This window comes from Sciurus vulgaris, assembly GCF_902686455.1.
Source record: "Sciurus vulgaris genome assembly, chromosome: 12".
Taxonomy (NCBI): domain Eukaryota; kingdom Metazoa; phylum Chordata; class Mammalia; order Rodentia; family Sciuridae; genus Sciurus; species Sciurus vulgaris.
In genome coordinates, this window is record NC_136473.1 from 41167709 (window position 1) to 41194465 (window position 26757).

The window sequence follows — 26757 nt, forward strand, 5'->3', positions numbered from 1 at the left end:
AAACTTAAGTTACAGGCTTCCATTCCACACTGTGACTTAAAGCTTCAAGTAAAATTAATGTTATAGGAAAAATGATGAAGAAACTAAAGTTAAACTTACAAAATTGAAAAGCATCAAAAAATGTTGAAGGAATTATATTGCCAAAGAAATTCCATCAAAAGCATCAAGTCAGAGAAAGGAGGACCTGCAAACAGTATTTAAGATGAGTAGCCAACAATCCATAAAGTGAAATCAAGAAGGAATATGTTGAAAGCAAAGTGATGAAAACATCACACAAGACTGAATGATGAACTTTGTCAAATGCTGAGAAAGATAAAATCAGAAGAAAGAATTGACTCTGGATTGTGAATATAAAAACTCTATAGAGAAAATTTGCTACAAAAAGGAATAAATAGTGTCTTACTAGAGATAGGAAATAGTCAAAGGGAGGGAATTTTTTTGATAAGAATGTTTGTATGCTGTTGGATTGAATTATGTCCTTCCCAAAACTAAATTCAAGTCCCAACTCCAGAACCTGTGCATGTGACTGTGTGTGGAAAGAGAGTCTGTGCAGATGTAACCAAGTTAAGCTCATATAAGATTAGAATGGGCCCTAATCCAGTGACTTTATTATCCAAAGGAAAAACATGGCCCCAGACACATGTAAAAGAATGCATGTAAAGACAAAGGCAGATATTGGAGATGAGTCTACAAGCCAAAGGACACCCAGGATTGCCAACCACCACCAGAAGCTAGGAGAGAAGTTTTGGATGAAGTCTCCCTAAGAACCTCCAGTAGAAAACAAGCCTGCCAACAACTTGATTGGAACTTCTAGCCTCCAGAACTATGAGATGATAAACTCGTGTTTAGAGTCACCAAAAGTTTGCCCCACTTTGTTACACCAGCCCTCAAAAATACACATGCTTATGAAAATGATCCAGTGAAAAGTCAAATGTCTTGTAGAGATTAAACTGCTGAGATAATATCTTTAAATAAACAAGAAAGGAGTTTTAACACAAGTGGGGCAACTTGCTTCATTCAGATTGGTACAAAATAATTTTTTATTTATGCCTGATTACAGGCAAGAGGGCAGACAGGTAAGATGTGATCTGCTTCCAGAAACCAGTAAGAAAGAATATAACACTCATTTGGTGCAAAAGAATAAAGTCTAAAAAAGGCACCCATCAAGTTCACATAAATACAATTAACAGCAACACAAGGTGTACTTGCAAGAAAATATTTAAGGATTTTACGTATTTATTACATTTAGCCCTTCTAACAACCTTAAAAGGTAGATATTATATCACCATTAACTTGTTCAAGTTTATTGGTCACTTTCCACCATCACCACAAATGTTTTGTGGTTTCACCCATCAAGATTAATACGATATTTATATTAAACCCTTTAATCAAACAGTATACAAAAAACAGGAGGGCAGGAGGGATGGAGGAGCACAGTTTACGGAAAGAAGTGCTTTGCCTTAGATCCTCCATCATAAGAAAGCACACTAACCCCGCACACCTGTAATCCCAGGGACTGGGTAGGCTGAGGCAGGAGCATCGCAAATTTGAGTCCAGCTGCCGCAACTCTGAGGCTCTGTCTCAACATAAAAAATTAAAAGGGCTGGGGATATAGCTTGATGGTAAGGTGCCCTGGCTTCAAGGGGCGGGGAAGGAGGCGGAGAAGGAGGAAGAAAAGATGGGCAGGGGAGGAGACAAGCACAGCTGCCACAGCTTCGCGCAGCAGGACAACTAGGGGGAAAGCCCTGACGCTTTTGCCATCGCGGCCAAAGAAAACCTGCGGGCTGGCTGAGCGAAGGGCCTCACCGCCGCCCCGCTCCTGGGCGCATACCTGCAGAGGTGGTTGCAAGTTCGGCTACTGGGTGCTTGTACTTTGGCGAAGCTGATTCTAAAGTGGGAAACTACGGTCTGAGAAAGTTGGAAATTGCGAGTCTCCTAGACTTCCTTGAGGAAGGAAGCCAGCAAACTCTTCAGACGCCAGCGCCACCCTTTACAAACCGACATTTGTGCTGAAAGGAAAGGCGGGGCCTTTGCGTCCCGTCCCAGGGCGTCAATAACGAGGCAGGGCTCCGGTCCCCGACCTGCCCAGACGCCTCGGCAGCCCCGGCGCGGCTGCAACGCCCTCTGGCCGCGCGCCGCGGGGTTCTGGGCGTGCGCGCGCGCAGACGCCCAAACGGCCAGAACCGCGGACGCGCGGACGCCCGGGCGCCGGCAGCGCGGAAAGCCGAGGACCCGGTGAGAATCCCTCCGGGGTCTCCGAGAAAAAAATAAATAACAAAACAAAATAAAGCGGACTGGAATGAACTCAGAGGAGTGAGTGACGCAGTCTCTGGTGCCTTTGACAGTGTCCTCCTGAGTAGCTCTGATTTTCGTCAAGTAAATTGTCAGGTGTTATCAATTTAATAGTTACTTAGGCGTGGGGCAGGGAAAAGGGATAAGTTTGTTTCGGTACAAGAGAAAAGTGAATTTTACCATCTTGCATGGATGATTACTTTGGGGTTGTAGAGTTCAAAAGTATAAAGCCTTGTTTCCTTGGGTCACCGGTGTCCTTGGCATGTATTGTGTGCTCAATAAATATTTGTTGAACGCATGCTGTTGATGAATTTCTGCAGGAAAAAAAGAATCTTTAGTTTATTGAAAGTATGTTTCCAAAATTGCGTAAACATTTTTATTTTTAAAAAGCATTTGCAAAATTCAGAAATTATTACTTGTAATGAATGATAAAATGGGTTCGTGTGCCATTATATCACTTAAAAACACTGCAAGACAAATGTTACTTTCTCAGCATTTTTTTGAATCACGTTGTGAAGCCAGAATTCCTAGGTTTTAATCCTGGATCTAGCTCTATAGGCTTGGGCAAGTTACTTGGTCTTTCTTTGCCTGGCTTCTTCCTTTATAAAATACCAATACGTTACCTACTTCAGACTTGTGAGAATTAATAGGGTTGAACAAACGCTCAATGCTTAGAACGATGCATAGTATTTGCATAGTAGGTCCTGAAAAAGCTGACTCCAATCTATTTTTATTAGAAAAGGGCATTCCTCATATAAGGACTTAAATATTATTTTCTAAATAGGTTTTCCTGCCTGAAAATTTTTGTTTTTATTGTAAATGACAGTAGCAACAACAAAAACGCTGGTATATTTCTATCAAATATTGAAAATTACATTTTTTCCTTTTGCTTAAACTCTCAAAGTTTGATTTAAATTTAATTCTTTGCTTTCTTATTAATAATCATTGTCCCTCAATGTTATACTTTGTTTATAGTTGAATCCTCGTAGAAAAATTTTTACTTTAAATAGCCTGTAAACTTATGAATAGGAGAAATACATTACAAATACAGAGATTTATGTAAAAAGACAATAGTTTTAGACATTCTTGGTATTTTACATTTATAATATTTACCTGAATAGATCTTGTGCTTTTTAGGCCCAAAAAGTAAATATCTAATGAAAAGAACAAGGTGGTATAAGAAATAGCATTTTGTTGAAAATGTATATTTTTAAAAGCAAAATGATATATTATGAAAATGTAAATTTAAACATTATAAAAAGTAAAGTGAAAAAAGTGGTGAATCTTGTGCTGTTTAAGGACATTTTCTTTGAAAAAGCTATTGAGAAACAGTAATCATTGATAACCATTGTTTTGTTCACAAAAACAAAAAAAGTTCTATGTAAAAAGTATCTGTGCTTCTGCCCATATAAAAAGATAATAATTACCATGTCTGTACAATTAACATGTGATGTACATATTTGGGGAACATTTTGAAATAGTATTATTTTTATAGGTTAAAAAAAATGAATGCTATGGATGACCTGGATGATGGAACTCAGTCATCTGAAACAACCTTAGAGGATTGTGAGTTGCATTACCATAATTATGAGAATATTTTGCTGCTAATTGAACAACACAGAATGGAGTGTAAAGGTAGGACATTGCATAAGTATGAGGCCTTTCATTTAGATACAGTAATGAATGCACCTGTTCTTATCACAACACCATAGAACGCTGCTGTGTTAGAGTACTAACACAGCATATGTCAGAAATATGCTTTATAGGAAAATAGAATGAGAATTACTGAACACTGCAGCCAAAGAGCTATGAAAATTTCCCATGCGCTTTAGCATGGTGAGAATGGCACTCTGTGCTTCTGATGGCTCTGCTGCTCCCCTGTGCCTTCACCATCATCAGATCAGGTCACCATTATCTAAAATACTCCTACAACCTTAGAACTGTTTCTCTGCTGTGCCACATCTCCAAACCGTCATCTGCATGTTTTAAAATCCAGATCAATCATTATAACCCCTTGCTTAAAACACAATTATCACTTCTCATTACTCTACTGTTAAAGATTTCACTTCTCTTGCTTTATCCTCCTCTGTGTGTTCCAGGCACTACAAGCTCAGATATTTGTTCTTGCAAAAGAGCTTTCTGTTTTCAATAGCACTAGTGAGGTATTATTGATTCACGAAGAACTGCACATATGTAGTGTTCGATGTGATAAGTTTTGACTTGTATAAAAAATGTTTAATCACCATAATAATCCCCTACATTGTCACTGTACCTTTGTCAAAAATATGTTGGCTATTTATTTTTTATATTCTCTGTTGTACTGCATTGATCTTTTTGGCTTTCTTTATACAAGCGTCATACTGTTTTGATTACTATAGATTTATAATATTCAAAACAATCTTTCCTATCCTACTTACTTTGTTCTTTTTTTTTTTCAGTTATTTTGACTATTTTAGATTGCCCCTAGGGCACACCTTCTACCTCTGAAATATATTCACAGCTTTCTATATGAATTTTAGAATCAGTTTGTCATTAAAAACAAACAAACAAGTCTACTGGCCTTCTGGGAAACAGATTGGGGAGAATTAACCTCGTCATAAGGAATCTTTTTCATAGGTTGCATTTAAGTTTTTCAGTAATATTTTGTAGTTCTTAGTTAATAGATATTTCCATTTTTTTCCATTTCAGATTTATCCATATTTCAGATTATTTTGATAAAGCTGTAAATAGTTTTCTCTTTCTAAATTTTATTTTATTTTTAATTTATATGTAGGTATACATATTATGGGATACAGTGTGACATTTCAATATATATGTAAAACATGTAATGATCTTACCAAGGTAATGGCATATTTGATACCTCAGATATTTATTATTTCTTTTTTTGGAGAACGTGCTTGTTTTGAAATATTCAAGTAATTAACTACAGTTATCCTACTGTGCAATAATAGAAAGTTAGAAGTGATTCCTACTACCCAGCTGCACCCAATCTTTCTCCATTCCCCCTCTTCCACATCTTTCTCAGGCTCTGGTAACCTCTGTTCTAGTCTCTACTTTCATGAGATCAACTTTTTTGCATGGAGATTAGGTGAGTTTATCATTTATTGATCTCTGTTATGGTTTGGATGTGAGGTGTCCCTCAAAAGCTCATGTATGAGACAATGCAAGAAGGTTCAGAGAAGAAATCATTGGGTTACAAGAGCCTTAACCCAATCATTGAATACATCACTTGATGGGATTAGTTGAGTGGGAACTGAGGGCAGGGGGGTTATGGATGAGGGAGGTGGGGCATTGAGTGGTAGCTTTGGGTATAAATTTGTATTTGGCAAGTGGAGGTCTCTCTCTGCTTTTGATCATCATGTAAGCTACTTCCCACTACCACACTCTTCTGACATGATGTCCAGCCTCACCTCGAGTCTGGAGGAATAGAACCTGCTGCCTGTGGACTGAAACCTCTGAAACCATGAGCCCCCAAATAAACTTTTCCTCCTCTGCAGTTGTTCTGGTAGGGTCTTTTAGTCACAGCACCAAAAAAGCTCACAAAACAATCTCAAGAGTGTCTGATTTCATTGATTTTCTGTACCTTTTTATGCTTTCTCTTTAATTTTATCTTTCATGTGTAGTCTGTTTGGATTGCAGTGACAAAATACCATAGACTAGGTGGTTAATAAATAACAATTTTTTTTTTTTCCTAATGTTCTGGAAGTTGGGAATCCACAATCAGTGCTAGCAGATTTGGTTTCAGGCAAGGACCTCCCAGTTCATAGATATCTGGACACCTTTTCTCTGTGTCCTTATATGACAGAAGAAGTGAATAAGTTCTCAAAGACTTTTTTTTTAAAGAGAACTAATCTCATTCATGGGCCTCTGGCCCCATTACCTAATTACCTTCAAAGGACCCCACCTCCTAATACCATCACCTCTGTGACTAGATTTCAACATATGAATTTTGAGGGGATACAAACCTTCCAGCTGTAGCAAATGTCTAGTATTTCCTTTCTTCTGCTTGCTTTGGGTTTAATTTTTTGTTTTCTAGTTTCTTGAGATGAAAGCCGATGTCATTGATTTGAGACTTCAATGCCAAAAAAATTTACTTAAGTACTCCTATCGCTACAATTCCACAGATTCTGGTATCTGGTCTTTTTAGATTTGTTTAGCTCTAGTTTGTTTTTATCAGCTCTGACCCAATCTTGTTCAGATGTATGTTACTTAGTTTCCAAAATTTCAAATATTTGAGTATTTTCAAGAAATATTTTTGTTATTGATTTCTAATTTGATTACTTTGTGATCAGAGAAATATATTTTTCATGGCTTAATTTTTTACCTAATCCATTTGCTAAGATATATTGCATGGTCTATGTTCTATTTTGTTAAGAAGAATGGTGTTCAAGTATGCTATATACTTATTGATTTTCTGCCTACTTATTTTTTCACTTATTGAGTAAAGGATATTAAAAACTTAGATGATACTTGTGAATTTCTCCATTTCTTTTTGAAGTCCTATCAATTTTGCCTCTTATTTTGAAGCTGTTATTAGATTCATAATCATGCAGGGTTGTATGTTGTCTTGGTTAGTTGAGCATTTTATCATTGTGAAATGACTTTCTTTATTGCTGTTAGTAGTTTTTGCTATGAAATCCACTTTGGAATAAGTATAGCCATTCCTTGTATACCTTTTTTCCATCTTTTTAACCAATTTATGCTTTACATGTAAAGTGTATTTCTCATAAACGGCTTGTAGTTGGATTTCACTTTTTCTATTTTTTTTTTTGGGGGGGGGGGTTTGTTTGTTTGTTTGTTTGTTTAGGCAGTGGGTACCAGGGATTGCACTCAGGATCACTTGACCACTGAGCCACATCCCCAGCCCTATTTTGTATTTTATTTAGAGACAGGGTCTCACTGAGTTGCTTAGCACCTCGCTTTTGCTGAGGCTGGCTTTGAACTGGATCCTCCCGTCTCAGCCTCCCAAAGCACTGCGATTACAGGTGTGTTCTCCATGCAGCAGGTTTTACTTTCTTTTATCCTTGGATCTTACTGTTTTTTTATTGGTAAGAGGTCTTACCAATAAATGTACAGTCAATATATTTTGTATGTTAAATGTTTTATATATAATGAAAAATATGTGAGAACTGTGAGAGATCAATTTTTACTGTAATAGGTGATTTACTAGAGAGACAAATTGCTTGGGTAAAGATGATTAGTGTTCCTTGACTTTTGAAGCAGACACTTGAAACCCTTGACCTCATCACAGTAGCAACAGAGATAGCTATGAAATTATTACAGTAGTACAGTAGTAGACATCTTTGTTTATATTTCTCTTGACTGGCACCAGGTACAGTTCATAAGTTTTGATAAATTTTAACTTTTTATAGATTTGTATGTTTTATTATAATGAATGATAAAATAGACTATAACTACAAATATTTTATGTATTCATGACTTAACTTTTTCTTTATTTTTTTCAATACTTCTAGGCTATGTGTTTTGTCTTCAACTTTTTTCAAATTTTCAAATTATCCAAAAGAAACCTCCAAAAGAAAAATAAATGGTCATATCAGTGACCCACACCGTTTAAACCATGTTGTTCAATGGTCAGCTGTAGTTAGGTTTGTCTGCCACCATGCTGTTGGATTCCAAAAAGTTTGCATCCGCTACAAATGCAGTCTGACTTTTAAAAAACATCATTCATGCCTCTAATTCTTTTTATTTTTTGAAATTTATTTGGACCTACAGTTAAGTTACTTAAAAATGGTTTGATCCTTCCTAGTCTTGTTCTTGTGATTTGTTGGGTGTACCAGAGCAGTGGCTCATTCCCCACTGCTGAGGGAAGACCTTTCCTATTACTCTACCTGTCTCTTCCTTAGGGATATCTTCCCAGGCCAGGTGTAGATCTACTTCCCTGATCTGATCCTAGAACTCTATCCTCAGAATCTATCTGAATTTATATTGTTAATTGTCTTTCTTCTTCAGTAGATTTTAAGCTAAACCAGAGCAGAGTCATGTGTTTTATCTGCAGAGTTTTAATAAAATGTGTTCCATACTATAGGCACTCAGTAAACATTAGTTTAGAATATGAATGAGCAATTGTAAAGATGCAGTCCTTTATACACAAAAAATATTCATATATTTTATTTGTCTTGTTTTCTCCCTGATATAGATTCTGTTAGTCTGTTGAAAATATGGGATGCAGTTCATTCATTTAAAAGATTCATAAAACTTAAAAATAGTCACTGTAAACTACTTACAGGAAAAATTTTGAAAGTGGAAAATAAGGTCACTGGGTTACAAAAGGAGCTCTCAGAAACAAAAGAAGTAAAATCACACTTAGAGCATGAAAAATTAGAACATGATCAAGAGCTTTGCAATCTGAGGTATGATATCTTAGTTTTAAAGAAGTTTGAACAATTTCCTTTATACTACAGATATGTAGAGGAGTGTTTATAATTACTCTTCTAGGGTTTGTAGGGGAGAAAATATCTCAACTTTGTGGACTATGAAATCTTGGAAGTAAATTGTTCAATATAAATTCTTATAATAATTAAAGGCATAGTCTTCCAATTTACAATTTTAATGACTATTTAGACTGCTACAGTGGAGAAACTCCACTATTTAGCAAATAGAACACTTGGGTTGTTTTTATTATTTTTTTGTATTACAATTATTATTGCAAGAAACATCATCTAAATTAATAATTTTCTATATTTCTAATGATTTACTTTGAATAAATTTAATATAGAATTATTTGACTAAAGTTTATAAACTTTTTAAAAGGGTCTTTGATCAATATTTCTGTTTTCTTCAAGAAAGTTTATATTAATTTACAGTGTCACCAGTGGATAATCAAATAACCATTTTTTCTCAGCCCTGAAAAAAATTTTTTAATTTATACAATTTTTTTAGTTTTGGGTTTTTGGGGGTGTGTGTGTGTGCATGAGTGCATGATATTTTCCTGAGGATTGAACCACAAGCTTTATGCATTCTAGGCAAGTACCGTACCACTGAACTTGACCCCAGCTGTGGTTTTATTCTTAACATACATGAAATAAAAAGTAAAATGGAAAGTGGTTACCAACTAGTTTATTCAACATCTCTCTTGCATACATAAACAAAATTAATTTCAAATTCCTATGTTTAAAGAACATATTACTCATTATTTAATTATTAGATCCTGGTCTTATTACAAATCAGTTTTTTAATTGTTACAAAATGCATAATTATCAACAAGATGAGTTGAAAATGTTACAGAAAAAGAAATATAAAAAGTATGATAACAGTTATTAGACTCCTTAGCCTAGTATTGGATTCTAGTAATGTACAGATATATATTGTGTGGAAAACATCTGAAATTACTTATACTGTAAATCATTTTGGGGGATACTATAATGCTTCATGAAGTTAAAATTTTATTTCATAAATATGTTGACATGTTTGTAAACAATAACTTTAAAGAATAATTTTCATTTCTGTTTTAATTGAAGAATAATAATAACTGTGTACAAAAGATAATTTCCAACATGTAATTGACTAAATAATTTCAAAATTTCTTTTCCATAACATTTACCAGAGTTGCTACTAATAAAAACACACCAATTTTCAGGCTTTTTTTTTTTCCATGATTACCTTCCAAGTTTGTGTTTCCTTTGGAAGAAATTGAAGTGAGAAGTTAAAAACGTGAGAACTAGAAAGGAATATATTCAAGAACATAGAAATTTTGTTAAAATAATAAATCAGCATGTGAAAAGCCAGATCACAAGATGAACTTTTTATTTTCTGAAAAAATGAATTTTAAGATAAGCATATTTAACTGCAGATTTACCTTAAAACAAGAGCAGGAGAAGAGAATAAATACTGATTGGCTTTATGAAAAAATGAAGGGACAGTTAAGAGAAAAAGAAGAGCAATATAATAAAGAAGTTGAAGTGAAACAACAGCTTAAAATGTCTCTTAGAACATTAGATATGGAGTTAAAGACAGTAAGAAAGAACTTGAATCAGGTAAATTTTATCTTTGGTAAAAATTTCTTATTTCTAACTTTATTTCATCAATATTACTTATAATGTCCTTTTTGATTTTATTTATATATATATATACACGTATACATACACACACATATATATGTAGTTATGCATCACTTAATAGATATATCTGAGAAATTGTGTTCTTTAGCAGTTTCATCATTATGCAAACATCATAAGGCTATGTTTACATGAAATTAAGATATCTACCTCATCACAAGGCAATATATTTTGGGGGGACCACAATTGTTAATCAGAACTTGTTAATCAATACATTATCATGTAATGTATGACTTTATTATCTAAGTTAAAAACAAAATATTCACCCTAAAATAAATTATGACATGAATAAAATTATTTATTTGTAAATCTTGGCATCTTCTAGGTGCTCAGTAAATGTTTTCTAAGTAAAGGATGGAAGGTAAATTGAGATTAACCACTAACAAACATTAATTTAGGCATTTTTATGTTAAAATACAAGCTAACTAACTTTGAATGTAAATTTTTTATAAAGAAAATTTTTATTTCAAAATGTTATCTCTACCTATATTTAAGAACTATTTTAATCTTTGAAAAAATGTTGATGTAATTTATCAGTTATCATTTGAGTTATTTATGTGGAATAAAAGTCTTTGTGCTTTAATAGGTTATTTCCTTCTAACTTATTTATAAGATTCTGCTCTCATTTAAGAGTTTAGACTTTCCCCCACAATGGTATGACATCGAAAAATGAAATGTATCTCTAGGTTTTAGAGGAACGAAATGACATCCAGAGGCAACTTTCTCAAAAAGAGAATGCCAGAATGTTACAAGATGGGATTCTTCACAATCAAAAGGAGATAGAAATAGTACAAGAGAAAATGAGTTCTAAGGTATTTTCTTAATTATTTTCAAATAAATAGGTACATGTGCATATGTGCATATTTTTAAAACCAGCTATATGCATCATGGAAAGTACAGAGAATTTTTAAGTCATATATGTACAGATATAATACACATATTTGGGTGTGGGGTGGTGACATTTTTAGCCTACTGAATAAAGTAGTGTTCTTAAGTCAACTCCATTTGTCTGTAACAGTCAACTAATTATTTGAACAATATCCTGATCCAAAGAAAAGGCTTTTAATATTTTCCATAGGAATTAATGATTTTTCCATAATCTCAAAACCCTTGCTACTAACAGTGGATATTCTAGTTGTTGGCAGTGATTTCATTACCATGATGTGTTAATGGAGAGATTTGCTAATACTAAGTAAGGAGGAAACTTACACCCAGCAGAGACCATATTTTGGATGTTATCTTCTCACTTTGGAGAAAAGTAACAGTTTGCTTCAAGTAATCTCCTATTTCACTACAAAGAGCTTTTGAAAACACTGATATGCCATAGCTATACTTAAGCAAGTGCTCTTCCACTACCCTACATTCCCAGCCTGAAGGGTTTTTTTCGTGGTTTTTGTACTATAGGTTTTTATTGTGGTTTTTGTACTGCAGGGGATAGAACTTAAGTCCTTGCACATACTAGGTGAGCACTGTACCATTGATCCATATCTCTGGCCCAGATCTGTGTATATTTATTTCATAGATTGCAAGATAACTTGTACAGAAAAGCCATTATACTTTTCTCAACTTTGAATGTTTAAATTAACTTTAAAACTTCTTGAAAAGTTAGACATTTCTTTCATTTCCCTTTCATTTTATGGAAGCATAGAAATATCCAGATCCTGTATTTATATCCAAAATAGAGAATTAAGAAAATTATCTAGATATTGCCATTAGATTTTTTAAAGCAACTTTATTGAGATATAATGAACATACCATACAGTTCACCCAAAGTATAAAATAGTGTCTCTTAGTTATTCATATAATTGTGTAACAACCACAATTCTAGAACATTTTCATCATCTTGAATAGAAACCCCAAATCCTTAGATTTCACCCATTTTTCCCTTCTTCTTCCCCAGTTCTAGGAAACCACCAGTCTGTCTCTTTGTCCATATAATTCCCCTTTTCTGGACGTTTCATATAAAGAGTCAAAAGTATTTAGTCCTCTTCAGTTGGCTACTTTAATTTCACATGTTTTCAGGATTCGTATTTGTTATAGCAAGTATCAGTGCTTCATTTCTATTATTGAGTAATAGACTTAGGTTGCTCCCACTTTTTGGCTAAATGCCACCATGAAATTCATTTACAAGTTTTTACATGAACATGTTTTTATTCCTCTGCCATTGGATTTTATCCTCCAAGTTAATTGGGCTGATTTCATTGTCTCTCTGCCTAACTTAGGCTGTCCTTTCTGTCTCTTCAGTTTTTATTCATTTCACCTCATTTATTCAGAACTGGTTGACAGTTTGATCTTTTTCTCAGTGCTTTCTGTGTTCTAACTCCTTGATGTACCATCTTCAGCAATAATCTGCAGAACAATTTAGTCCTTAATTTTACATTATTTTTTGGGAGAGATAATGTTGTCTAAGTATATAATATACATGTCACCTTATACTTGAATAATTTGAAAATATTTTTAATTAACAGGATAAAATTAAATACTTCATACCATATCAATAATTTCTTGAGACATTTTCATTATAAATAAAACCTTATTAGGTTTATATTATAACTACACATTAAGCAATTAAATATAAAATTAAAAGCACTTAATCTAATGGAGGAGAATTGTTCTATCAAATACATTTTTCTTAACTATGGAAAAAAAATCGAGATTTGCCTTTGCTCATCATGTAACCAGAACTGAAAATTTTAGATTTATAGCATTTGACCAGCTGAGAGTCTCTGACTACAGCTTTTCTGATATGGCATACCACACAACCTTAATCTGCTCATCAGAGTGCAGCCCAGCAAGAATAGGTTCTAGGAATGAATTAATTCAAAAGCCTTGATTTAGCAATAGAGTCCAGTATTTTTAGGCTAGTGACTTTAGACTGTGTCTGATTGTATGATCAGTGTCCACTGAGATAAAGTAAGCTATAAATTATTATAAGCAGACAAAACTGTTATTGGCTAATGGTATTAATGAAAGTTTTAGGAAGTGTACTGGGGATATATTCAGGCTTAATTCTCATTTGCTCTCACTTTCAATGGTGTGACGAATGATTCAGTACAACTTGTATAGAAGACCTCTTCCATTTGCTACCACCTGCCTAAAATATCAAATTTTATTATAACATGAAATACAGTAATAATACTAATGCATCATTTGCCTGTATAGTTGATTTTGTAGTTATTTATAGTTGATGAAGTGGTGCTTGGAAGACAAATTTTTAAATGTTATTCCTAAAGAAATTTTCTGCTTTCCCCCATTTTACCAAATTTTTGAGTATCAGATAAAGCATAATTTAAAACAAAAATGATGTGCTTCATTTCTACAGCATGGGTTGACACATTTTTTTTTCTGTACAGGGCCAGGTGGTATTATTTTAGGCTTTGTAAGGCATAAAATCCCTGTTGCAGCAATTCAGTTAACTCTGCAGTTCCAGCACAAAAGTAGCCATAAATAATATGTTTATGAAGGGATAGGCCTATGTTCTAATAAAATATTAGCATGGAAACAGAATGGACAGATTTGTACTAGATTATTAGTAAATATGAATTTTTTTCATTCCACATTTTAGTTGCAAGAAGCTCAGGATCAACACACAAAGGCTGTACGATGTGCTGAAAAGATGAAAGATCGCCTACAAAAGTACAATTTAAAGCAGAATTCAAAAAAACTTGAGTATTTATAAGACAAATAAGCAATATATTGTGAGCATTGTATCAGTTATGATAATACATCTGTGTGAATCCAGTGAAAATTTTTATATTTAAATGCATAATGGAATTGAGGATATAGCTCAGTGGTAGAGCATGTGCTTTTCATACATTCAAATCCTGGGTTTGATCTTCAGCACCACAAAAATAAGGAAAAGAAATGCATAATTTTTGTGCATTTTCCAGAAATTTTGCACATTACACAAAACACATCCAGAAAAATGATATAAATGATACAATTACCAAATCATCTACTTTTCAAATTTTAAGAATTTATGTAACTACTCTTTCAGATATTGTTTAGCAATTATATGGTATTTTTAAAATTGGTCTATGATAATAATTATTGTAAAATATACATTTTAGGCTTGAACTTAAAAATTCCAAGTTAAAAGATATAATAAAAAAGCAAGCAGAGAAAAATGAGCAGCTTCAGAAAAACCTGTTTAGTGCAAATTTGGTAAGTCAGTCTCTATTAATTTTCGTTATACTGAAAAGGAATTTTGGGGGGTTTTTTGATGCTGGGAATTGAACTCAGGGTCACTTAACCACTGAGCCGCATCCCCAGCCCTTTTTTGTATTTTATTTAGAGACAGTTTCACTGAGTTGCTTAGGGCCTTCCCTTGCTAAATTGCTGAGGCTGGCTTTTGAACTCTCGACCCTTTTACCTCAACCTTGAGAGCCACTTGGATTACAGGCATGTGCCACCACACCTGGCTCTGAAAAGGAATTTTTATTAAGCAGTAGAATATAGTAATACTTTAGGCAGTATGAAAAGTTTCACTGATGTATTATAAAATAAAAACAAGACAAAGTATGCTGGTCAGCATCCTATAGGTAAGTCATCCCCAACTCCAAGATTAGACAATAACTGCACTCAAAGTAATGCCACTAAGAATCAACATAATATGTGTGAGATTAGCTATTTACAGGAGTAATCCATACCAAGTAATAGCTTATGAGGCTGTTGTCTATGAGAAGTGAACCAAAAGGAAGAAATAAAAGTATATATGACCTTAGCAAGGGAGGAGCCAAGCATGAGAGCACACACATTCAATCCCAGCTACACCAGAGCCTGAAGAGGGAGGATCACAAGTTTGAGGCCCACTTGGGCTAAAAAGGGCTGCAGATTAGTAGAGCACTAGCTTCACACACACAAGGCCCTGAGTTCAGTTCTCAGTATTACAGAAGGGGAAAAAAAAAAAAAAAAAAAGCAGTGAAGGCTGGAAATGTGAATTAGGTAATCTGGGTTGAAGCCTTGAGTGTTAAGGAACTCTGAGAGCATTTCCAAAGAGAAATTGAAAGGAACAGGAATAAAATAAAATAAAAAAACTTGAGTATTTATAAGACAAATAAGCAATATATTGTGAGAATTGTATCAGTTATGATAATGAATACATCTGTGTGAACCAGTGAAAATTTTTATATTTAAATGCATAACAGGATTGAGGATATAGCTCAGTGGTAGAGCATGTGCTTTTCATACATTCAAATCCTACTTTAGCAATGAAGTGGGGCTAGAGGAACAGAGAAGGGAGGGTATGGTCATTGTTAGCATTTGCTACTGAGGAGTAAAGCAAAAAGGACTTTAAAAAGATCCTGGATGAACCTCAGATAATTTTTGCTGGAATTATAGGATTGAAAACAGAATTTTATGTAAAAGAAGATACTAAGGGATGAAAATAGATTTGTAGTTGAGACCAGCTGTTAAAGAATATTAGAGACTAATAAAAGAGGAAAAACAGAATGATAGGAAAGCCACAGAACCAGGCAAAAATTATGTTTTTGTATATCATAGAGAAGACTTAAACTTTACAAAGAAATAATTAAGAGCGAAGAAAAAAACAAACTTCTGGGAGAATGCTTACAGAGGATGATGAGAATATTTTTTTAAACCCAAAGTCAGGTGAAAATCAAAAATGTAATGGAAATCAAATGAGAGTTTACAAAAAAAGAGTCTTAGTAAAATATGATTTTAATAAACCTAGAATATCTTGAACTATTAATGGAATGTTCTAGTTCATCTTTAACTAAAATATAAATATAGCCACTCATTAAAATTTTTTCATTAACACTAATTTGTAAAAATTTCTATTTATAACACTTTGGCAATTTAAATTCCAGATAAAATAATGATGAAACTGTATACCAATTTGAACTACTTTAAGAAAAGCCACTAATTTTTCAGAGTGTCTTTATTGGCATCAGGTTTATAAAATGATCACATATAATTCATGAACTTATGAGAAATAATATTTTTGCAAAGAAAAGGAGTGAGTCTCTAGATTTTTAAAGATAACTTTCTTTTAAAGTTTTTCTCAGAGTATGATGACAGTACACTAGGGCTTTCACTAACAGCTTCTTTGAAGCCCTTTTTGGCTATTTTTTCTAGGTTATTCTGCTTCTGGTCCAAAAGCATCCTACATGTCCTAATTCTTTTTTAATGACAGCAACTCACATAATATGTTTCAGTATCTCTTCCAGTTACTGATATATAATAACCCACCTCAAAATTCAGTATTTCAAAACATTTAGTTCATAATATGCAGTTTAATTCAAGGTTCAGTGAGACCCAATCAGAAGCTGGCCATTGAAGGTGGCTTTGGTCTGGACCTTTAATAGGGACCACCTGCGTGAGGACTCATCAGGTAGGTTGGGTTTCCTCACAATGTGATAGCTTGATTCTAAGAGCAAGCTTCCTTAGAGAGAGTCAGGTGGAAGCTATATTCCATTTTCTAACCTAACCTAAGAAGTCACTCAGGAGTTCCATCAGATTCTATTAACTAGAAAGCAGTTACTAAGGCCTCATTCTCAAGAGAGTAGATTTCACAGGATAAATGTCAACGAAAGCACAGATGTGCTATAAAACTGCTACTGTAAATAATCATTGTGTCCAAAGGAAAGTAGTTCTTCTCAACTCATTAGCACTGAAATCCCACCAAATTTTAATTGCTTTTTAGCATCCTTCCTTATTTTGTGGAAAAAAATCGGAAGATTTTTCCACATAAGATTATGCTTTTGAATTCTGTCATTTTTGTTCCAAAAAATGCACAAGTCGTGTGTCTGAACTTTTAAACTGGGCAATATCGTTGCTCCTTACTGAGAATAATTGTAATGCAATTAAAATTAATTTAAAATACTTTGCAGTTCAAAAAAGGCTGACATTAGAATTCACATTTAAAAGATTTATTAATTAGAGATTTATTTTCAAAGTCTTATTCTGAGAGTCACTTATTGATACAGGCCTAGATACTCAATATGATGTCCCTAAAACATCTTTAGGAATTATGGGGGTGAAGTTGGGAAAAGGGTAAGAGACTCTTCTAAGAGTTAACTTAGTAATCTTAAGAAGAGAGACATAAAACAGCCATAGAAAAATAAAAGTTTAAAATCAAGTGCACATGTTTTGTGACAAAAATGGTGAGTGTGAAGAATATGTTTTTGTGATTCCTAGTGATTTTAACTTTGTTGATTTTCTAAGTAACTTAAGAGGCTACATTCTAAGAATCTAATTAATTTTATTGCAACTGAATTTATGTCAAAATTTGTTTTTAATTTTGTGTTAAAGTATGCTCAGCCTGCTTCCTTCATTATGATACTATATTATTTTATTCAAACAAATTGATGATCTTACAACAAAATTGGAAATTGCATCTTTAAAATATCTACTTCTGGATAAAAAATTATTTCTTTGCAGGAGTTATTATCTATGAAATCTATGCAAACAGAATGTGAAAAACTAGAGAAGAATAAAAAGAAATTGGAACAAAAAGTAGTGAAACTCAAAAGTCACATGGAAAAGAATATGATAGAACATGGTCAAATAAAACAGTATGAACAGGAGATCAAAGAAAGAGCAAGACAAGATTTAGAAGAAAAATTAGAACAAGTCAATCTATTTTTACAGGTTAATTTATCTTCAATGTGCTTTAAGTTTATTTCACTATAATTTTATTTTGGATATATTCATTGTATGTATTTTCTCTACCTCCCTTATAGCAATTTGTCTTTCAAAGTTCTAGAAGGAGGATGACATTTGTTTCTCCCTTTAAATAGCTCAGTTTCCATCTTGTTATAACTAGAGCTTTCAGAATAATGATTCTCATTAGAGAATCATTTAATTTTTAAGAATAATTGGCATACAACAAGATCGTTAGGGGGAAAAGAAAGTTATGATGTACAAATTATACCATATTCTTAAATGAGTCTTAAATTTCATTGTTCAGTATTTTACAATTTTGAATTGAGTCTATTCTTTGAAATATCAGATTACACGAAAGTTAACATAAGAATGATTCAGAGCTGAAGATGTTGCTCAGTACTAGAACACTTGCCTAGCATGCAGGAGGTCCTGGATTTAATCTCCAACACTGCAAAAAGAAAAAAAAAAAAGATTCATTTTTTTTATAATTCAGATTTAACACACTTCATATTTATAATAGATATTTTAAGCTCAGCATCTTTTTTCACATATTTAAAATTGCTCTGACTTAAACTAATGGAAAGAGTGGACTGAAACTGTAACTCAGTGATAAGCCACCAGCTCAGCATGAGCAAGGCACTGAACAGAAAAAAAAAAAAAAAAAAAAAAAAAAAAACCAAAGGGAAACAAATAACAATAATTATTTGGTTTATAATTATTTTTAAAATATATCCTTTAAATTGCTTTAGACACAAGTAGAATCTCAACACTTACAGCAGATAAGAGAAAATAATAGTGCTTCAATAAAAGGCCAGATGGAACTCAGAATTAAACATCTGGAATCTGAACTGTTTAAAATGAAAACTCAAGAAGATTCTAATAGAAAACAACTGGAACTATATCAGGAAATCTGTCTAGAAGGATTCCAAATTACAAAATCATTGTCAGATGAACTAAACAAGTAAGTCAAAACACAGAATCAGAAAAAAAACTGAGTTCATTTATTTGTCTGTAAAGTGTAGTTTTTAGTGAGACAAGTCTGTTAGACAAGTTCATGAGATTCGTAGGATGTGAAAGCTAACTAGACAATGTAATTTGGGGAAATAATGGTAGTAAATCAATCACCTTTAAAATGCTAGATTGGGCAGTTTCCCACCCCTGCACATACCTTTTGTTTTATTTATGGCTCCCCACCACCAACCTTAATAGTTTCATAGAGTTAACCTGATTTATTAGTTTTTCAGCTAAATAATTTTGAAGTTTTGTAGTAGAGTTATAGTGTCATAAATTTTCTTGTCAGCACTCCTTTATTTAGAAATATTAACAAATTTAACTGTGTTCTTGAAGATTACTACTTAAATACAAAAGGTCAAGTACTACTATTAGTAGTGGTCCTCTGAATGCATTCTGGCACTTGGTAAATTAATTTGATTGGGATATTTGGTGTTATTTCTAGAGGATGCCTACAGACAGTGTCCTTTTTAGTTATTCTACTCTACATAAAGAAATATTTGTGATATATATAAATATTAAGACAGGGATTAGGGGATATATAATTTGGAAAGTGGTGAAAATTAATTTCTTCTTCTGTGTGAGGGACTATATCAAAAGCAGAAATGGTTGGTCTCACCTCTGATGCCTTGGTAACAATATTATGAGTTAATTACTTTAGAAGCTACATTAGATCTTTCTGGTCACCAATCTTCCCTAGCAGTTGCAGCTTTGAATCATTCCTCAGGGCCAGATGCTTAGTTTCTCCCAGATAATGGGTAAAATGTACCAATGGTGAAAGCAAAGACATGAAAATGCCTTCAAGGGATGTTTTAGTAAATTCCTAAACTAATTTTATGAGTACAAGTATTTCTAGCTTTTCTTTTTTTTTCAGTTTTACTTTTTAATTGTATACATTTGAGTACATTTTTAAATAAATTTATATATGGTGAAATGGCTGTTATTCTCAAGCACATTAACATATTCATCACATAGTTACATCTCACATAGTTACCCTTTAAGTACAAGTATTTCTAATGACATGCTCCAGAATCTTATAGGTAGAGCCACAGTCCTTCCAGAAGGCAGCAGTAAGCAAAACATCAGTGACACCATTTCTTTTCATTTGTTAGAAATCTCCTTCAAAATATATGTACTTCTTTAGAAAACTACAGTAACACAGTAGGTATGCTCTGACATATTTTCAGTGTTAAAACACTGTTTAGTGGGAAATGCCATTTATTCTTATGGTGATGTTTTTCTAAATGCAAGTCATTTGAGAATCATTTAGAGAAAAGTGAAATATTAAGTATTTGTCTTTTTCAATCTTCACAGGACTAATGAGAAGCTAAAGGAGGTCAATACCAAACTTCTGATAGAGAAACACTACAACAGATCCTTACAATATAGCACTTTTGGTACAAGGCCTGTCCTTGAGTGTCCTTGTACTGGAAATCATGATCATTTTGTACTCGACAGAAGTTTTATTACAAGAAGAAACTTAGAGGTTCCTACCTCAAACCCATGGCCTTTGAATGAAAGCATGCAGAATCCCAGGGTTAGTTATATTAGTTTTTTTTTTTTTTCCCCATTGCTTTAAGATTTCTGATATAATTCTTGCTTTTAGTTTGATGAAATGCTGAGTCGTTTAGTTGACTTTTGCATGTTAAATAAAGGTCACAATCTGTGTTCGTAAAGAAAAAAAATCCAAATTTTTTTCAAAAGTCCCTAGAGCTCTCATTTTCAAGACATACTCATGAGTTAACTTGACTCAATAAATGGAACTAAACATATATTTTTAACTCTCTTGAAAGCTTCATTTACATTAGATTTTTAGAAAATGAATATTATCACCTACAATTAAAAGTATACTTTGAGATGCTTTGCTTCTAAGCAATGTTCATTTGGCTGTGCTTTATAACACATAAAGTTTTCCTGCACTGTCCCAAGTTTACCACCCCAAATTATAAGTGAATAATATCCAAACACTTAACCTCATATGGATGTTTATAATTTAAACAAATCTGAGATGGATACTTTTTATGAATCAAATAAACCTGTAACATTAAAAAAGATGACTTTCTGTTTCTGAGTTGGAAGTTTTTTTTTTTTTTTCATTTTCTTAAGAATATTCCTTAATTGCTATTTTACTTATAGAATCTGTATCTCATTTTTTATAAAATGTTTATTGCTGCATGTAGTTTATAACTATTACAATAGTCTTTAAATAAATTAAGCAAATACTTGAGTTTTTAAAATGAAATTCTCTTATGTCTGTCTTGCTTCACTTGAATAATTGATGGCATTGATATCAAGAGCCTATAGCAATTACCATCAGACAAAATCAATTATTTCTTCCTATCCAGAATCTCATGTAAAACTGCATACTTCCCCAACTCCTCTGGAAATGTAACTGGAACCTTCCAAATACAAGCATGGGATTTCATTCACAGTAAAAAAATATATATATTTCTGGAGATCAAAAAATGGTCCCAAGAATGATAAACTGTATCAATTGTATCATTGGTTTAAAAAAAAAATGTAACTATGCTTGACCCAGTTAGAAATATTTGTCTAATGCTTGACTATTTTTTGACTAGAGGGAAAATTACAAAACCATAATATTTGTTGGAACAAAATATAAATCAATAGCAGTTTTCATTGTTTATCTTTACTACTGAAATACCCATTTCAGTTAGTGCTCATTGGCTTAGAGCTTTGTTTTTCTGATCATCATCATTAGTTTGCCAATGCACAGAAGGGTAATAGCCCTGTGTTACCTGAGACTTCAACCTTATTTTTTTATTTGACTTCATTTATTTCCTAATAAAATCACAGAGGAGTAAATGTGTCTTAAAATGGAATAAATTAAATGACTTTTAATATGTAAATTATATTCTAGCTAGATGTGTTCTCATCATTTTGCTATCTTAGTTACATGTTTTTCTGGGAAAATGAGAGAATCAGTGTCTTAAGTGATTCAGAGTCATGAAACTGGACTACTGTATATGAGAAGAGAATGAATATAAATGCATATGTAAATAGTTAATCCTGATGCAAATATAAAATGTTTTCATTAGTTCTTACCAGAAAACTTAGTTAATGTATTATTTTATAAGAGAATGATAAATTAGTGTGTAAATGCAGACACCACACAAAGGAAGATTTTTGTGAAACTATTTCTCCCCCCTTAATTGAGGGGGGAAATAGGGTGTTTATTTTTTAGTATTTCTAGGTACATTGAGGAATAGTTTGTTTTAAATTTAATCTGGTATTTTCAATGGTGTACATGGTTTCTTTTTGAAGCATTAGTTTGCCACATCATGCTAGACTTAACATAAGAGAAATCAGAAACACTCCTTTCTCAAAATCCAAAGATATGTCTCTATAATCACTTCAGAATGCCTTGAAAGGGTTCTTTTGCAATTGTAATTTACAAAATTCTTAGAAGTGTCTTATAGAGTTTTTAGGAATGTGATTATTTCTGCTCGGCTAACAGTACTGCATTACATAGTAACATGCTCTAATATAATAGTGGAAAAAGTGGGTTTTTGGAAGACGCATTACAAAGCAACAGACTTAAGGATTTTTAACTATGATTTAAGAAAGTAAAGTGTTAAACTAGCCTTAACACTGAATTTGTTTATCCATCTCTTTTATTTGCATGGTTTTAACATTTTAGACTATCATGAAGTTGTATCTTACGAGCATTTTTTTCCTAACTTTAAAGAAGATTATTATAATGAATTCTTGATGTAGTCTAAGATCTCAGTTGGACTGGTTGTTGAAGCCGTTTTCTCCATGTTCATAACATTAAGCATTAGTACATCTCCTACCCTTCCATGACATTTAGCCTTCCACTTAACAAAACTTAAGTTTGAAAAACTGCCTCTAACCTATATTTTTACATTTTTCAAGCAAACTTTCTTAAATTTTTGTGTCCATATTAACAAAAATGGTCATACTCCAGATGCATATTTTAAGTCTTTTGCCATGAAATTTTCACGACATTATGAAATTTTTACTTTCTACATTTTTGTATTTAAGAGTCTGTGCTGAAAATAAATAGCATAGGACATGTGAATTTTTTTAATTTTCTAAAAGTAGAGAGTGCAGAGTTCATTTTAAGGAAAAATATAGTAAATATAAAAACTGATTAAACTTTTATAAAAGACAGTTTTTATAAGTATAACAGTAACACATTCATTATAAAAAGAGTTGAATAGTTTAACTTACATTAATAAGATAAAACATCACCCTTCTGAAATTTATATTTAATAGATCAATATAAATTATATTTTTCATCAGATTAATCTAAATAGCATTACACACATATTCTCCATTATCTGAACTTGAAATTAGTTATTTTATTCATATTATTACTTTTATTATAATTATTAGAACATATTAATTGTACAAAACAATGGATTTCATTGCAACATTTTCATACATGCATTTATCATGGTTTGATCTTACCCATCTTTTCTTTCCAGATCTCTTTCCCCTTCCCTAAGAGTCCCTCATATGCTTTTTTGTCATCTTTTTTTTTCCTTGGTTTCACAGAAGAAATAAAATATGCAGAACTTGTCTTTCTGAATCTGGACTATTTTTGCTTAACATAATGGTATACAGTTCCATCCATTTTCCTGAAAATGGCATGATTTTGTTTTTCTTTATGTCTGAATAATATTCCTGTATTTGTTTTCTTCATGTGATTTTTAAAAGCAATTCTCAAGTTCTAATCTCTAAAAGTCTTAAAGACCACATTTTCTAAGTGATTTATCATCCTTATGATAATGTCTCTCATTTAACTTAAATATTGTAATTAATAAATACTTAATTTCAGATGTGGCAGGAATTGCAAGAAAACATAAATAGAGGAGTAACACAAGGTATGTTGCCAAAATTTATGGATTAAATTTAGATTAAGTAATTCATTTCTGAAGTAAACTGTAGATAACAAGTGCCATTCCTTTGGTTAAAAGATTCTACATTATGTAATTTTTCTTACATATATAAAATGAAATTTACTCTCTTAGTCACCTTTCTGTCACTGTGACCAAAATACTTGGCAAGAACAACTTAGGTCATTGGTTTGCTTGAGCCCTCATAAAAAGTTCCAAAATTTCTTGGCATGGAATAAAAAAAATACATAAATCAATTTGATTCTTTTCAAATTATTCTGCCTTACCTCTCCCTGTTTTTTCCTACTCAGCTCTAGCTTCTAGCCAAACTAGACTACTATAATTCCACAAATGTTCTTCCTCACCTCTACCTGTTTGCATGTACTTCTCCCTCGTTTTGATGTACTTATCATCTCTAACAAAAAGCCTACAAAATTGGGATCCAGGTGCCTTCTGTGTGTTCCAATAGGGCTCTCTTTTGTACCTGTCATAGTATCTAGGACTCTGTATGGAACTCACCTGTTCATATGTTTTTATGTTAGACTATACAGTTGTTGAGGAATGACTTGTATCATTTTTCTCTTGTCATTCCAGTGCTTGTTAAAGTACTTTAGCACCTAGTTGTTAAATAAATGAATGAAAAATGGAAAAACCAGAAACTTTGATACTTAACCACAATGATAACTAATTAATTCAGTGTACAAGTATGGGCAAATTATATTTAGTAGTAATTTTGTGCTACAATCATGCATACATGTTTTTTGTTCATATAAAAATTGATCAAAGTTCTTAACTGTTTTACTGACTCGTGCTTAGTTAACTAGGAAGTCTTTGACATAGAGAATATAATTCTTTTCTTTTCTCTCCAGCTGCTGCTGAACCTGAATCTAGATCTTTTAGAGCTTCTCCACTAGGATGTACTAATAAGTGAAGTCAAGATCTACTCTCAGAAGCATCATAAGAGCATGCAGAGATTTTTAAATAAATAATATATGCTCTGAAAGACAGTGTTATTTATTACATTGTTTAAATAACAACTTAATTGCTTCCTAATAAACATGAAATATGAAAACTTTATTGAAGGAGAAATGTTTTTATATCACATATGTGATAAAAATTCATGTAATATTTTAAACTCTTTCCTGGGTTTTATACACTCAACTGCCCTAATAACATCAATTTAAACAGTACCCAAACAGATTGTCATTAATAATTTGGTGGACTTAAATCTCACCTTTATGAGAGTTTGTATTTCCCAGTTTTTATCATTACATAGGGACATAGAAATTTAGACAAATGTTGACATAATGATAATATAGCCATTGTCAATATTTTAATATAATCATTGTAGTGCCATCTAACATGATTTTAACTTTTTTCATAATTTTAATTTTGAGCACTGACATAATTATGTTTATTATATGTTAATTATGTTAATTATAGTTAATATGTTCTCATGGAAAACATATCTAAAACTTTTGAACTTTGTGCTTGTTCATTTGTTTAATTATCTTTTATTTACATTTGGAAACAGTATTAAAATTAGAAATAGAAGGTCCAAGTTCTAATGCAAAGAAGTCTTCCCCTGAACCAGTCAAGAGTAAATTGCTGAAGTATCACCATCACCCCTTATTACTTTAGTATATATTTCCTATAAGTCAGAACATTCTGCATAACTGCAATACGACTTTAATCCATTCCACAGTTTAATTCTCAGATTCTTTTCATCTTTTGCTATTTGTCTGTAATGTCTTTTAGAGCAGAGTTATTCCATTCAGATCCATGTATTGATCACATTTAGTTATGGTATTTCCTATATGCTTTCCATTTGGAACCTCCTAAGTCTTTCCTTCACCTTCATGACCTTGAATCTTTAAAGTTAGAATTGATGTAGAATGTCCCTCTGCTGTGTTTTTCCATGATAACTCAGATCATTATGATTCCGGCAAGAGAAATATAAGTGATTCTGTGATTTTATCAGTGTGATTTTACCATGTGACCTGTAATTTTGATTTTCCCATTACTGGCGATGTTAACATTGATTGCTAGAGGTCATATCTGCTGGGTTTTTCCTTTGTAATTTTTTTTTCACTTTGTAATATTTAGTATTTTATGGGAGGTCTTTTGAAACTGTAAATACCTCTATTCATCAAACTTTTATTTTTTTCATTTATTCTTTATCAATATAGATTCATGATTTATTTTAATCAGTGGGCTATAATTTGATAGTATTTTTCAAAAATTACTTCTTCATTTTGAAATGTTCTATTTTGACAATCTTGGACTTTAGTAAAAATAGTTGAAAGAATTCTTGAATATTATTCTCTAAATGTGAACATTTTACTACATTTGATTAATCCCTTCTCCCTTCTCCTCCTCTTTCCAGAAAAATATAAATGTAGATAACTAATGAAATTTCTATTTTCTATGAACCATTAGTGATGCCTCTCTATTCCTGAGTACTTGTATTTCCTGAAATCAAGGAATTATTTTTATGACTATCATATAATAAAATCAGAACATTGAAATCCATTCAATATTGTCATCTAATGTACAAACCTTATTCAGACTGTGCCAGTTATCTCAATCATCCATTATAGCCAAATAAAATTCAATGTGAGGCAGGTAGAGATTTTCAGTGTGGTTCTTCATGTCTAGTGGTACTCTTTTGTTAGTCTCCTACAATCGTAGGCAGTTCCTGAGTCTTTTGATTTTTATTACATATTTTTAAATAGTACAGGTCAGATTTTTCTTCAGTTTGGATTTGTGTGATGTTTCCTCATGATTGGATTCAGGTTGTGTCATTTGGGCTGCAATATCTTTTAAGTGATGCTGAGTTTTTCTCACTATACCATGTTTCTGTTGCACTT

General features: G+C 32.4%; 2 protein-coding genes across 2 annotated transcripts in view; one reads left to right on the plus strand and one right to left on the minus strand.

Annotated features, from left to right (window-relative positions):
* Positions 1-2029, minus strand: part of LOC306641039 (coiled-coil domain-containing protein 7-like) — a 140906-nt gene extending 138877 nt beyond the window's left edge. Inside the window, exon 1 of the mRNA XM_079105870.1 lies at positions 1832-2029. The gene's annotated coding sequence lies outside the window, so the exon portion shown is untranslated. The remainder of the gene's footprint in view (positions 1-1831) is intronic.
* LOC306641930 (ankyrin repeat domain-containing protein 26-like) lies at positions 1620-25274 on the plus strand (the record flags this gene model as incomplete). Its single annotated transcript, XM_079107272.1, has 13 exons — positions 1620-1868; positions 1955-2235; positions 3788-3927; positions 8450-8663; positions 10103-10286; positions 11054-11179; positions 13933-14003; positions 14438-14531; positions 17769-17978; positions 18743-18954; positions 20319-20541; positions 23830-23875; positions 24757-25274. 13 exons carry the CDS (start codon positions 1620-1622, stop codon positions 24816-24818), a joined length of 2112 nt encoding a protein of 703 aa, XP_078963398.1. The 3' UTR covers positions 24819-25274.
* Between the last annotated feature and the right edge of the window lie 1483 nt (positions 25275-26757).